This window comes from Salvelinus alpinus, chromosome 24, assembly GCF_045679555.1.
Source record: "Salvelinus alpinus chromosome 24, SLU_Salpinus.1, whole genome shotgun sequence".
NCBI lineage: Eukaryota > Metazoa > Chordata > Actinopteri > Salmoniformes > Salmonidae > Salvelinus > Salvelinus alpinus.
This window is the reverse complement of record NC_092109.1, coordinates 1,843,172-1,858,515: the sequence shown is the minus strand read 5'-3', so window position 1 is coordinate 1,858,515 and position 15,344 is coordinate 1,843,172. Positions and strand designations below refer to the sequence as shown.

The following is a 15,344-nucleotide window of genomic DNA, read 5'->3' as shown; positions in this document are numbered from 1 at the left end:
TGATTTCCTTATATGAACTGTAACTCAGTTAAACCTTTGAAATTGCTACATGTTGAGTATATATATTTGTTCAGTACACATTTGACCTGTCTGCAGTTACCGTATAGGCCTAATGCTAAAATGCCCCTAGTTTATTCATAACAATTCCAATTATTTAACTGAAATCTGACTGGGCCCCAAACAAGCAAAGTCCCCAAGCAAAACTAGGTCACTGATCCAAATTTTTGGTCTGATTCTAATAACCAAACCTAAGTGTAATTAGCATGGAGGAACAGAGCACTGCAGCAGGGCTGGCATTGGTTAATTCCAGGGTGGGACTGAGCCTCCAGAGACAGGGTCAATGTGCCCCAGATTTCACAAGCAGACTCAGGATGATAAGAATCCTACCAATTACAACAAGGTTCCAGGTATAGGCCTACGGGCATCATACTCCATGTGGAACAGAGTCTAGATTTTTGTTAAAATACTCTGGTCACAGAATATAAAATTAAATAGAGCAATATATCACATTACTTCTTCCTAGTAATACATTTCTGGGGCCTCCCGAATGGCGCAGCGGTCTAAGGCACTGCATCAGGCTAGAGGTGTTACTATAGACCGGGTTCATTCCCAGGCTGTTTCACAACCGGTCATGGCAGGGAGTCCCATAGTGCCATAGGACGGCGCACAATTGGCCCAGCATCGTCCGGGTTAGGGGGAGGGTTTAGCCAGAGTGTCACAATCGTCTTTAGGTGAAAGAGAGGACCAAGATGGATACATCTTCTTTTATTTGAGAAGATGAAACGAACACAAAACTAATACAAACTAAACAAAACAACAAACGACCGTGAAGCTAACAAACGAAAGTGCAGACACAAGCTACTAACGTCAAACATAGACAATTACCCACAACCTACCTAATGCCTATGGCTGCCTAAATATGACTCTCAATCAGAGACAACGATAGACAGCTGTCTCTAATTGAGAACCAATCCAGGCAACCATAGACTTACATAAACACCTACACTGAACACAACCCCATGAACTCTACCAAAACCCCCTAGACAATACACACACCCTAGACTAGACAAAAAACACACAAACATCCCCCATGTCACACCCTGACCTAACTAAAATAATAAAGAAAACAAAGATAACTAAGGCCAGGGCGTGACACAGAGGGGTTTTACTTGGCTCATCACACTCTAGCGACTCCTTGTGGCAGGCCGGGTGCCTGCAGGCTGAACCCGGTCGCCAGTTGAACTGTGTTTCCTTCAACAAATTGGCTGGCTTCCGGGTTAAGCTGGCAGGTGTTAAGGAGCGTGGTTAGGCGGGTCATGTTGTTTCGGAGTACGCATGACTCCACATTCGCCTCTTCCGAGCCCGATTGAAATTGGGGAGAAAAGAGAGAGTGGGGGAGAGGGGAATAAATAAAACACTACTAAGCATGCATGGGTCATTATGGCCCAAAAAATGATATTGGCTGGTAAGTGACCACAGTGGCTGGTATTTTTTTTTTTAAAGTTTGTTTTAGGCCCTGACTGACAAATTCTCTAAAAACGGAGGAGGCTTATTTACAACTTGTGTCTGACAACACCGTTGCAGTGAGCTCACAGTGTTTCCTGTCTCTTCTTGTTTCAGATTGGGGCGCCGCTTCAGTTTCTATCCATACATCACAGGGACGAGCGGAATGGGGGTTCATTACTAAGAGAAGTAATGAAGCAACCAATTCCAAGTTCTCAGACAATCGCTCAGGCACGTGTTGTTACTACTGTACACACTCGTAAGGGACAGAGGGGGGAGGGAGACAGAAGGCGAGTGAGAGTGCAAGCGAGCAAGGGAGAAGATACAGCCTGCAGCTACTGACATACCAAGCCTAAAAAAATATTTTAACTTGTAAAATGTTTTATACTAGGTCTAATAGCCTTTCCGTGGAGAAAAGCAGGCTAGCTCTTGCTAATTGCTAAATGTAAAATAGGCATAGGCCAAATGAACTGTCGCACATCGAAAAAGATGAATGAATGAACGGACAATCATTAGTAAAATGGAAACTTGCAAACCACTTGAGCAATAAGGCAAGCAATGAATGGCATGACATACAAGATGCTCAGTCTAAACAGCATTTGTTGTTGAAATGCAACATTTAAATATGATTTTCTATGTTATTTGTCATTAAGTATTATTTGCAGTCGTCACTATGACAATGAAAACACCCTGAAGCACTGAATGGACTTGTGTTAACACCTTATTAACAGAACTACAGAGTGCCATAAGATGCTTTGACCAGTTGATTGACAGGTGTACTGCAGAACGATAAATGGTCTGTAGGTGTGGATGCTCGCCAACCTTTAGTTATGTATAATTTATCATTACAGTTATCGTCCTTGGTGTGGATGGCCCTTAAAGGTTGACAAATAAGACTAAGTGCCACGTCAAACTGAAAAGGTTGTACTCTTCAAATTGGGGTTGATACTAAGAAATGTGGTATTACAGAAATGGTGTATTTTCATTCACCTTAATTCTGAGAGTGTGGACCATCTTTTTACCATTGATCATTTAGGTCTATGAGCCATTTATTAAATAACTAACTGATCATTTAGGTCTATGAGCCATTTATTAAATAACTAACTGATCATTTAGGTCTACGAACCATTTATTAAATAACTAACTGATCATTTAGGTCTATGAGCCATTTATTAAATAACTAACTGATCATTTAGGTCTACGAGCCATTTATTAAATAACTAACTGATCATTTAGGTCTACGAACCATTTATTAAATAACTAACTGATCATTTAGGTCTATGAGCCATTTATTAAATAACTAACTGATCATTTAGGTCTACGAACCATTTATTAAATAACTAAGTGTTAAGTTATTTTCTTATAGCTTACTGCATTGAATGTCAGATCATTTAAAAGTAGGCCAATCAAACAATTCAAAACAACTTATCAACAGTCAAAAACACAAATACAGAGGCCTCAAGAGACAGACAGACAGACAGACAGACAGACAGACAGACAGGCTGACCTTAGGCCATTGAAGAGTTGTTTGGATTTGTCCAGTAGGTAGCAGAAGTCTGTGACTGTCTTGCTTTCACCCAATGGGATGTCATCCTCAGCCCCAGTCATGGCACCTGCCTCTCACCCCTGAAAAACAAGAGAGCATCTTTGACTTGACAGAGGCCATATAATACAAACAGTAAAACTAAAAGGGCATTTTGTCATTTATTATTATTTTTTGTAGATAATATGTATCTGACAATAATGGATGTATGCTCAAAAATGAGTTGTAATAGATTTTTAAATTAAAGACTGCAAACACCATGTCTGTGGAATACATAACAAAAGATGACAGAAGATAACAAAAGACTGCAAAAAAAGTTGCGTCTTTTCTGCATCATCAAAAAACCAAAGTGCTCTACACTGTCCAACAATTCACTGTCAAGCTCTGGTGATCAGGCTTTGGCTATAAGCATGAGTCTTGCCAACCAGTGCATACATACTACAAAGGTGTGTGCGTGTACGTGTGAGAGAGTGTAAGATCGGGTCACACACACTGAAACTTGTTATGTGAGAGCATTTTTTTGCCATTACCAAATGACCAAAGGGCTCTACACTGTCTAACACTTAGGCTAACTGCTGTCAAGGGCAACCAGCTCAAGCACTACCTATTTTGCAGAAAAGGTATAACCAATTTTACAGAAAAATGTGGCACCTTTTTTGTGAGGCCAGTTGGATGTACTGACAAATTCTCTAAAACGACATTGGAGGCGGCTTATAGTAGAGAAATGAACATTCAATTATCTGGCAACAGCTATGGTGGACATTCCTGCAGTCAGCATGCCAATTGCATGCTCCCTCAAAACCTGAGATCTGTCATTGTGTTGTGACAAAACTGCACATTTTAGAGTGGCCTTTTGCCCCCAGCACAAGGTGCACCGGTGTAAGGATCATGCTGTTTAATCAGCTTCTTGATATGCCACACCGGTCAAGTGGATGGATTATCTTGGCAAAGGAGAATTGCTCACTAACAGGGATGTAAACATTATTGTGCACAAAATTTGAGAGAAATACACTTTGTGCATATGGAACATTTCTGGGACATTTTATTTCAGCTCTTGAAACATGGGACCCACATTTTACATGTTGCGTTTATATTTTTGTTCAGTATAGCTAGGGGCAATCCAACATCACTGAGTGAAACCATCCATAATTTAAAGCATGCGATGGCTGTACCATGTTATGGGTACAGTGCTTGACTTGGGACGGAGTGCCGTACCGTGTGGTGGTTAATTTCTTTACTATCAAATGAGGAGAGACAAACTTATCACACAAGTCAGAGTTATACTTAAACTAAATCTTTATTCACTTATTAATAAGGGAGCAGGTCAATAAAACACACACATATAAAGTGAATCGATTGAGTGCTCTACGATAATGATGGCTGGCTGACGAATCACCCTCAGATGATTCGTCGAGAGCCCCCAGACAAAAGTGCAAAGGTCTTTTATAGCCAAGATACATCCCTTTCAGTCTACATGACGAACAACAGATGGATGGAATGGGTCACAAGGTTAAGATTTGCATGAAAGATACTTATTATTCACAGCAGACAGTATCTGCTATAAAAACAGTTATCTTTGTGTAGAGACAAGGGTCGGGCCCTGGGGTCATCTCTCCCTGGTACCATAGAGAACAGAAACATTAACTCATGCTATGGAATGCGGTCTCTTTAGGTTTTATAACCCACAAATCTCCTGTCAGTGTCATCTCCCAAAGGCCCCCTTTCAGTTAACACAAACACAATAGAGTTATAAGAACCCTCTATTCTGTTGCATAAAACAACCATTTGATGCAATAAAAGTATTATTACATAATCTTGCAATTTTGCTCTCACAACCGGCACCTCTAATTGTTGGTGAACTGCATACCGGTTATTTTTTGCCACTATTCTGTGAATCTGGCGTATGTGTGCCAGTAGACTGTTCAAGATTGAGAATGTGCAGCATGCACTGTTCCATGTTGTCAAATCACATCAGAGCCAAGCAGAAAGACTTCGACCTTAGGGAGAGGTCGAAATGTACACAATTGTTACCCGGAGGAAAATGGGGGATGGTCATGCTTTTTCAATTTCAGTCAGGGGATGGGTTTAATATTTTACTCCAGGAGAGGGTCATGTCATTTGTAATCGATTAAATGTCATATTGCTCAATGTTTGAGAAATAGTTGCTTATTATATACCAATGTGTGTCTGATGCTGCCCCTCATCCCTGATTTTCACACAATATCAAGTACGCCTAGTGTGGTCTCAATCAAATGATCCATAGCCTATGCTATAGGCCTAGGCTATACGAAGAGCATGCTCGGCACAGGGCAAAGCTGGATTTCTAAGAAAATGTACTTCCTTCGGGGTTTTGCGCTGCTGGGATGGTGTACATAAAACTGAGCTACACTGCATTACACACTGCAATGGATATGCTCTCTCAATCATGAGCCCTAGCCTGCTCTTGATGATTAAACCCTTTGGTGCTGCCTAACTAATGGCTGTGCTGTGTACAGTGGCACTTCAGGAAACGAGTCAAAGGCTTCTTCCGAAAATAGTTATTTATGTGTCCAGAAAATGCAATATCTGTGAGCATGGACTAGGCCTACTGATGTTCTGTTCAGTTTGAGAGAGACAGCGGGAAGATGAGGTAAGCTTGCTCCTGCTATAATTGATTAAATAAAAACAAATGTTTCTTTGCCCATAATGAAACTATTTATCAGAGTAATTGACCTCTGTGGAAGGACCACCAGAGGGCAGGCTGGGCTCACGGATAGTAGCCCAACCAGGCATGTGAGTCAAGGTGACTAGAGGCAAATAAGCACAGCTGACGGTACATATGACATATTCTCTTTCCCCTACAAGAGAGAGGAGGGAACCAGCAGAGAGGGGAGGCAAAAGAAAGTATAAGAGTGGTTGCTCCACCAAAGGAGAGGACGTATCTTTTGGAAGGCAAGGAGAAGGAGATAAACTATCTCTAGAGAATGGCCACCAAGAGAGGGGAGCTATCCACGAAGAACCAATAAGACGGTGACAAACCCGTGATTTTTGTTATAGTGTAAAGATAATCGTCTTGTGTTCCTGTTTCATCTGAAGAAGATGTGTGTTTTTCCTTGGGAGATTCTCATTGATTGTGTTGGAGTGTTTGTATTGACAGAAATCCCTCAATAGAGAACTGTGTTCAATCAAGAAAACCTACTCCTGACTCGTTTATTCCACCTTTCCGCTTTAGAGTGACACCAAATTACTTGGTCAGCTCACACCTCACAAAAAGGCATATTTCGAGTAATTTACATAACTTACATTACTATGAAGCAGTACCCAAGAAGATGAACAGTGAATTGGTGCTGAAAGTAAGCCAATTCGACAAGGCCTAATTCATTTTAAAAAGTATTCACTTTATGCTACTAACAAAAGGGCTTTGTGTGGGAGCCTACACAGAGTACAAAACATCAAGAACACCTTCCTAATATTTGAGTTGCACCCCCATTTGCCCTCAGAACATCCTCAATTCGTCGGGACATGGACTACAAGGTGTCGAAAGCATTCCACAGGAATGGTGGAAAAAGCGTTCCACAGGGATGCTGGCCCATGTTGACTCCAATGCTTCCCACAGTTGTGTCAAGTTGGCTGGATGTCCTTTGGGTAGTGGACCATTCTTGATACACACAATAAACTGTTGAGCATGAAAACCCCAGCAGCGTTGCAGTTCTTGACACACTCAACCCAGTGCGCCTGGCACCTACTACCTTATTATACTAAGCGATCCATCTTTAGTCCGCAATGCTTTGTGCTAGAAACAAGCTGTAAAATGCCGGGGAAAGACGTGACTCCGACGCATATGGGAGATCTTTGGCTGGAATCTATGACATTCAGAGGCTGCGCTACAATCTTCTATAGCCGAGGAGATAAAGAAATTGACTTTGCTTGGGAAGTAATGTGTGATTCTGTCACTATCAACTGACGTTACTCTAAACAAGTCAGGAGCAAGCCAGCTAGCCTAAGAAGGAACGGAAATTAATTATTTAGGTCAGACTGTTCTCTCTGCTACCGCATGGCAAGCGGTACCGGGACTCCTCAACAACTTCTACTCCCAAGCCATAAGACTGCTGAACAATTAATCAAATGGCCACCCGGACTATTTACATTGACCCCCCCCCCCATTTTGTTTTTACACAGCTGCCACTCGCTGTTTATATATATATATATATAACTGTATATATATATTTATTTATTTTTTTAATCGGCCGATTAATCGGTATCGGCTTTTTTTGGTCCTCCAAAAATCGGTATCGGCGTTGAAAAATCATAATCAATCGACCTCTAGTTCAGAGTAGATGGTACGGAGTGTTCGGGGATTCCATGAGTTCAAGGACTCCAAAGCTACAAAAACGCCAGTCTCCTTGTCACCTCTGATGAAAGCAGTAGAAACCATCGCCATATCCACCAGTGAATGCGAGCGTGCATTCAGCAGCATGAATGACATCGTGAAACGCGCTCGCAGTGAGCCACCTCTCCAATTTGCTTTTCCTCAAACGCAACGATCAACCACTGCTGCTGTTCCACCCCTTGCCATATGTGAAGACATGGCTGAGTAAAGGAAGGAGACACGCCAACACAACCGACTGCCCTGCCAAAGAACACACAAAGCAATGTGGAGCTTGGTTTGATATGGTAAGGCTAAAGTGTGAAGATTTGAAAATGATATGCTAATAGGCATACAATTTAAACAATTGTTTGTTCAACCTACTTCACACACCAGTCCTCCCTCTCTTCACTGCATTTCAGGACCATGGCCAGCTCCTCCAAAGAAGCAGTTAAAGTGCTCGGAGCTTCAGCACCTGGACAGTGACTTGTTTAACATCATTAATGTTATGTCAGTCCTGGCACGCAAGGTCCTTCTGTTAACTAGACCTAATCTGTTTATGAAACTTGTTTGTAGGCGCTAGTGCAGTGGTACTGATATACTTGTGTTTGTAAGCTTACGAAAATGGTCACAAAGCCTTAATAATAGCAATAAGGGACCTCAGGGGTTTGTGGTATATGGCCAATATACCATATCTTAGAGCTGTATCCAGGCACTCGACGTTGTGTCGCGCTTGAGAACAGCCCTTAGCCGTGGTATATTAACCCCCCCCCCCAGGCCTTATTGCTTGATTATCTTGGAGAGTTCATCAATGAGCTTGACGCCCTGATAAGTTCCTTTCCTGAGGATGGCTCACCTCTCACAGTTCTGGGTGACTTTAACCTCCCCACGTCTACCTTTGACTCATTCCTCTCTGCCTCCTTCTTTCCACTCCTCTCCTCTTTTGACCTCACCCTCTCACCTTCCCCCCCTACTCACAAGGCAGGCAATACGCTTGACCTCATCTTTACTAGATGCTGTTCTTCCACTAATCTCATTGCAACTCCCCTCCAAGTCTCCGACCACTACCTTGTATCCTTTTCCCTCTCGCTCTCATCCAACACTTCCCACACTGCCCCTACTCGGATGGTATCGCGCCGTCCCAACCTTCGCTCTCTCTCCCCCGCTACTCTCTCCTCTTCCATCCTATCATCTCTTCCCTCTGCTCAAACCTTCTCCAACCTATCTCCTGATTCTGCCTCCTCAACCCTCCTCTCCTCCCTTTCTGCATCCTTTGACTCTCTATGTCCCCTATCCTCCAGGCCGGCTCGGTCCTCCCCTCCTGCTCCGTGGCTCGACGACTCATTGCGAGCTCACAGAACAGGGCTCCGGGCAGCCGAGCGGAAATGGAGGAAAACTCGCCTCCCTGCGGACCTGGCATCCTTTCACTCCCTCCTCTCTACATTCTCCTCTTCTGTCTCTGCTGCTAAAGCCAATTTCTACCACTCTAAATTCCAAGCATCTGCCTCTAACCCTAGGAAGCTCTTTGCCACCTTCTCCTCCCTCCTGAATCCTACTCCCCCTCCTCCCCCCTCCTCCCTCTCTGCTGATGACTTCGTCAACCATTTTGAAAAGAAGGTCGACGACATCCGATCCTCGTTTGCTAAGTCAAACGACACCGCTGGTTCTGCTCACACTGCCCTACCCTGTGCTTTGACCTCTTTCTCCCCTCTCTCTCCAGATGAAATCTCGCGTCTTGTGACGGCCGGCCGCCCAACAACCTGCCCGCTTGACCCTATCCCCTCCTCTCTTCTCCAGACCATTTCCGGAGACCTTCTCCCTTACCTCACCTCGCTCATCAACTCATCCTTGACCGCTGGCTACGTCCCTTCCGTCTTCAAGAGAGCGAGAGTTGTCCCCCTTCTGAAAAAACCTACACTCGATCCCTCCGATGTCAACAACTACAGACCAGTATCCCTTCTTTCTTTTCTCTCCAAAACTCTTGAACGTGCCGTCCTTGGCCAGCTCTCCTGCTATCTCTCTCAGAATGACCTTCTTGATCCAAATCAGTCAGGTTTCAAGACTAGTCATTCAACTGAGACTGCTCTTCTCTGTGTCACGGAGGCGCTCCGCACTGCTAAAGCTAACTCTCTCTCCTCTGCTCTCATCCTTCTAGACCTATCGGCTGCCTTTGATACTGTGAACCATCAGATCCTCCTCCCCACCCTCTCCGAGCTGGGCATCTCCGGCGCGGCCCACGCTTGGATTGCGTCCTACCTGACAGGTCGCTCCTACCAGGTGGCGTGGCGAGAATCTGTCTCCGCACCACGTGCTCTCACCACTGGTGTCCCCCAGGGCTCTGTTCTAGGCCCTCTCCTATTCTCGCTATACACCAAGTCACTTGGCTCTGTCATATCCTCACATGGTCTCTCCTATCATTGCTATGCAGACGACACACAATTAATCTTCTCCTTTCCCCCCTCTGATAACCAGGTGGTGAATCGCATCTCTGCATGTCTGGCAGACATATCAGTGTGGATGACGGATCACCACCTCAAGCTGAACCTCGGCAAGACGGAGCTGCTCTTCCTCCCGGGGAAGGACTGCCCGTTCCATGATCTCGCCATCACGGTTGACAACTCCATTGTGTCCTCCTCCCAGAGTGCTAAGAACCTTGGCGTGATCCTGGACAACACCCTGTCGTTCTCAACTAACATCAAGGCGGTGACCCGTTCCTGTAGGTTCATGCTCTACAACATTCGCAGAGTACGACCCTGCCTCACGCAGGAAGCGGCGCAGGTCCTAATCCAGGCACTTGTCATCTCCCGTCTGGATTACTGCAACTCGCTGTTGGCTGGGCTCCCTGCCTGTGCCATTAAACCCCTACAACTCATCCAGAACGCCGCAGCCCGTCTGGTGTTCAACTTTCCCAAGTTCTCTCACGTCACCCCGCTCCTCCGCTCTCTCCACTGGCTTCCAGTTGAAGCTCGCATCCGTTACAAGACCATGGTGCTTGCCTACGGAGCTGTGAGGGGAACGGCACCTCCGTACCTTCAGGCTCTGATCAGGCCCTACACCCAAACAAGGGCACTGCGTTCATCCACCTCTGGCCTGCTCGCCTCCCTACCTCTGAGGAAGTACAGTTCCCGCTCAGCCCAGTCAAAACTGTTCGCTGCTCTGGCACCCCAATGGTGGAACAAACTCCCTCACGACGCCAGGTCAGCGGAGTCAATCACCACCTTCCGGAGACACCTGAAACCCCACCTCTTTAAGGAATACCTAGGATAGGATAAAGTAATCCTTCTAACCCCCCCCCCCTTAAAAGAGTTAGATGCACTATTGTAAAGTGGTTGTTCCACTGGATATCATAAGGTGAATGCACCAATTTGTAAGTCGCTCTGGATAAGAGCGTCTGCTAAATGACTTAAATGTAAATGTAAATGTATGTGAAGATGCGTGTATACTTGAATGCTGCCTTTATGCATTACCTCTGCTTATAATGTGTCGATCTGTTCTTGAACCAACTGTACCATTTAAAATCATTCCTTATGAAGACCAGACGTACTACTGTTAAAACTATTATTTTATCCTATACTGTATATCTTCTTGATAGCACTGATGCCTTTGCTTTTTAGGAATTGTACCACTCAATACTTAAGTGGCATTTCATGGAGGTATCCCATATGTTTATCGGTGTTTTATTTAGTCCTGGTACAAAGGGTTTTGTTTATTAATGTTTATGAATTTGAGAGCTTATAAAAATGTAATATTGAATTACATGAACAAACTCTTGAATGAATATGAATATGTATGAACTTTCCAATTTGTAAGTCGCTCTGGATAAGAGCGTCAGCTAAATGACTTAAATGTAAATGTTGAACTTGGCCAAATTAATCAATAAGTCAGTATTGTATAGTACATTTTAAGTGTATATTATTGTTGTCTGATCGGCTACTAGACCTCAATGGAATAAGACTTATTTACAGTGAATAATCAAAAAGGTCTCTATTGCATAATGTAATTTGTGAACTTCGGTAAACATAGTCTCATGCACCGACCTGGAATAAGACAGCTCCTGCACCTCTTCCATCCCAAGTGAATAACTGTATTTGGTTCGATTGTCATCAGCAATGAATTAGGACATGTCAGGATCAAGGGGAAAGTTGATTGCACTGACATTGCAATCAGGACACCAAAATGTGACAACTGTGCAAGGGGGTGTATGCCTTCTAGTCAACTAGGTTCCATTCAAATGAACAGGTCCCTCACCAGACTGGGGCTGGAAGTCGAGATTTTTTTGTTGACAATTTGCTTCATTGTCATTTCTTTTCAGTGGACGTTTTTTTAAGGCACTTTCAACTCGAGATGCTGTGAGAAAGCATCTCAAATCCCCAGAGCAAAAGCGACCTAGGCTACAGAATATGACATGTACTCACCTTAAAGAACAGGCCGGCTTGTGTCAAATCCGAGTCCACTTGAAAGCAGTTGCCTATATGTCTTAAAATTACACAAATCGTTTTGACAAAAATGAAAGGGTATTTAGAAAAACAACAATTCGTGCAGCAATTTGGAACAGGACACACGCGAGTCCTACTACATAACTAGCTAGCTAAAACGCTAACTTAACGATAAGCTAGTGTTACATTCAGCGTGCACGATTTTATGTTGGTGATTTAACGTTGTGAAAATAGCTACGTACATAGCTTGCCAGCAAACGGTAATGGCTGGACTCATCAAATCAATAATGCATTTAGCAACTAGCAAGCTAGCTAGTTCGCCTAACTAACGTCGTTAGTTGTTAACGTTGTAAAGTTAGATTTTGAATCGTTCATGCAAAAATAGCCTCTATCCAATCAATTAGCAGCAATGCATTTAGCTAGGTAACGTTAACTATTAACAGTGTATCAATTTAAGCAGCATGATTCAGGCAAAGGTTTAGATACTCTGTGATACAGCAGGTAGCTAACTAACAATATCTAGCTACTGTAGCTAGTATGATGTGCAGGTAATTTAATCTGGCTACTACCGCTAAGTAACGTTAGCTGCTAGAACAGCTGGGCAGTGGGAGACGTAGCAACTAACGGTAACGTTAGCTAGCTAAAGAAAATTAAACTAGTAATTTATTGACTACTCCAAATATACTACCTAGCTAACGTTAACGAACTGACTCATTCCTACTTTTGTCTCCATCAGTCGTCCTCTGGTCAACCGTATCCAGGTGTAAAATGTATGTAGCTAAATGTATAAACCGTTTTAAATCAGAGCATCCAATGCAGTGCCGCGCCGTCATATACAGCTGTTTCACAGTTAACGGACCGGTGTTGCACCTAACAGTTGCCAGTCTCAACTAGCTGCGGGTGGTTGTATGTGCGTGCCAATGTGTATATGAAGGTGTGTGCTGTGGTAGAGGAGGGTGGGCCAGTGGAGAAAAAGCATAAACGTTCTGCACGAGGGAATTTATGATCAATCAAGTTCGCGTTTTCAGTCAGTCCTCTTTGCTAACTGGTTAAAGGCACAGTCTGTAAGACTTTCTGTCGTTTCAATAAATATAAACATCTTGATATTGAAGAATTAACTTATACTTTCATTAGATACTTTAATTTGTAAAACTGCCTCAATTTATAATAACCCAAAATCAAAGTATATTCCTTTGACACTTGATGAAAGCTTTAAATCATGTAAGTATGAAAGTAAAGTAAAATATTGCTGTGAGCAGCAATGAACGGGGTTCAAAGGATGACAGAATGTACACAAGATTAGTTGGATAACAAAGAGAGCATTCTATCATGTAGGAACTATCCTCCTTCATATGCAATCAGTGAAAGCATTACCATGTTTATCAATACCACAAGGATGATGCAAGTAAAGTTTAGTCTAGCAGTGTAGGTTGGTTACCTTTGAATTCAGCAGGTAATCATTCTTAATGTCATTACTTAATATATTGAGTTTATACAGTGCATTCAGAAAGTATTCAGAACCCTTGACAGTTTTTTCCCTCATCAATCTACTCACAAGACCCAATTATTACAAAGCAAAAAAAGGTTTTTAACTATTCAGACCCTTTACTCAGTACTTTGTTGAAGCACCTTTGGCAGCGATTACAGCCTCCTGTCTTCTTGGGTATGACGCTACAAGCTTGGCACAACTGTATTTGGAGAGTTTCTCACATTATTCTCTGCAGATCCACTCAAGCTCTGTCATGTTAGATGGGGGGCGTCACTGCACAGCAATTTACAGGTCTCTCCAGAGATGTTCAATCGGGTTTAAGTCCGGGCTCTGGCTGGGCCACTCAAGGACATTAAGAGACTTGTCACAAAGCCACTCCTGCATTGTCTTGGCTGTGTGCTTAGGGTCATTGTCCTGTTGGAAGGTGAACCTTCGCCCCCAGTCTGAGGTCCTGAGCGCTCTGGAGCAGGTTTTCATCAAGGATCTCTCTGTACTTTGCTCCGTTCATCTTTCCCTCGATCCTGACGAGTCTCCCAGTCCCTGCAGGTGAAAAACATCCCCACTGTCACGCCCTGACCATAGTAAGCTGTTTTTCTCTGTGTTGGTTGGGGCGTGATAGTGACTAGGGTGGGTCATCTAGGTGTTTGTATGTCTATGTTGGCCTGATACGGTTCCCAACCAGAGACAGCTGTTTATCGTTGTCTCTGATTGGGGATCATATTTAGGTAGCCATTTTCCCCATTGTTAGTTGTGGGATCTTGTCTACAGTAAGTTGCCTTTGTGCACTCCAGTAGCTTCACGTTTCGTTTGTTCTTTATTGTTTTGTTTTGTGAGTTTCTCTTTATTAAAATTATGTGGAACTCTATGCACGCTGCGCCTTGGTCTCATCATTAAGACAATCGTGACACCCACAGAATAATGCTGCCACCACAATGCTTCATCGTAGAGATGGTACCAGGTTTCCTCCAGACATGACGGTTGGCATTCAGGCCAAAGAGTTCAATTTTTGTTTCATCAGACCAGAAATTCTGAGAGTCCCTTTGCCTCATCTGTGTATCTGTTTTGGCAGTATGCAAATTGGAGTGGGTCTAGGGTTTCTGGGATGATGGTGTTGATGTGAGCCATGACCAGCCTTTCAAAGCACTTCATGGCTACAGACGTGAGTGCTACGGATCGGTAGTCATTTAGGCAGGTTACCTTAGTGTTCTTGGGCACAGGGACTATGGTGGTCTGCTGAAAACATATTTGTATAGGCCTCCCGAGTGGCGCAGTGCCACTAGAGATTCTGGGTTCGAGTCCAGGCTCTGTCGCAGCCGGGAGACCCATGGGGCGGCGCACAATTGGCCCAGCATCGTCCAGGTTAGGGGAGGGTTTGGCTGGCAGCAATGTCCTTGTTCCATCGCGCACTAGCAACTCCTTTGGCAGGCCGGGCGCAGTGCACGCTGACACGGTCGCCAGGTGTACAGTGTTTCCTCCAACACATTGGTGTGGCTGGCTTCCGGGTTAAGTGGGCATTGTGTCAAGAAGCAGTGCGGCTTGGTTGGGTTGTGTTTTGGAGGATGCGTGGCTCTCAACCTTGGCCTCTCCCGAGTCCATACAGGAGTTGCAGCGATGAGACAAGACTGTAACTACCAATTGGATACAACGAAATTGGGGAGAAAAAAGGGGTTAAAATAAATAAATAAATAAAACATGTTGGTATTACAGACTCGAACAGGGAGAGGTTGAAAATGTCAGTGAAGACACTTGCCAGTTTGTCAGCGCATGCTCGCAGTATACGTCCAGGTAATCTGTCTGCCCCTGCGGCTTTGTGAATGTTGACCTGTTTAAAGGTCTTACTCACATCGGCAGCGGAGAGCGTGATCACACAGTAGTCCGGAACAGCTGGTGCTCTCATGCACGTTTCAGTATTATTTGCCTTGAAGTGAGCATATAAGTAGTTTAGCTCGTCTGGTAGGCTCGTGACACTGGGCAGCTCTCGGCTGTGCTTCCCTTTGTGGTCTGTAATGGTTTGCAAGCCCTGCCACA

The 15,344-nt window shown here is 44.0% G+C and overlaps 1 protein-coding gene across 5 annotated transcripts in view; it reads right to left on the bottom strand.

Annotated features, from left to right (window-relative positions):
* The window catches only part of LOC139551996 (protein SCAI-like), a 43,634-nt gene extending 30,854 nt beyond the window's left edge, over positions 1-12,780 (bottom strand). For 2 of the 5 annotated variants that reach the window (XM_071363331.1, XM_071363335.1), the window contains exons 1-3: positions 12,549-12,779; positions 11,807-11,867; positions 3,011-3,129 (exon numbers count right to left, since the gene is read on the bottom strand). In XM_071363331.1, coding sequence (XP_071219432.1) covers positions 3,011-3,111 — 101 coding nt within the window. In that variant the 5' untranslated portion in view covers positions 3,112-3,129; positions 11,807-11,867; positions 12,549-12,779. Of the gene's footprint in view, positions 1-3,010; positions 3,130-11,806; positions 11,868-12,515 lie in introns of all 5 variants that reach the window. The other 3 variants (XR_011670357.1, XM_071363333.1, XM_071363334.1) reach the window with 3 other exon arrangements.
* Between the last annotated feature and the right edge of the window lie 2,564 nt (positions 12,781-15,344).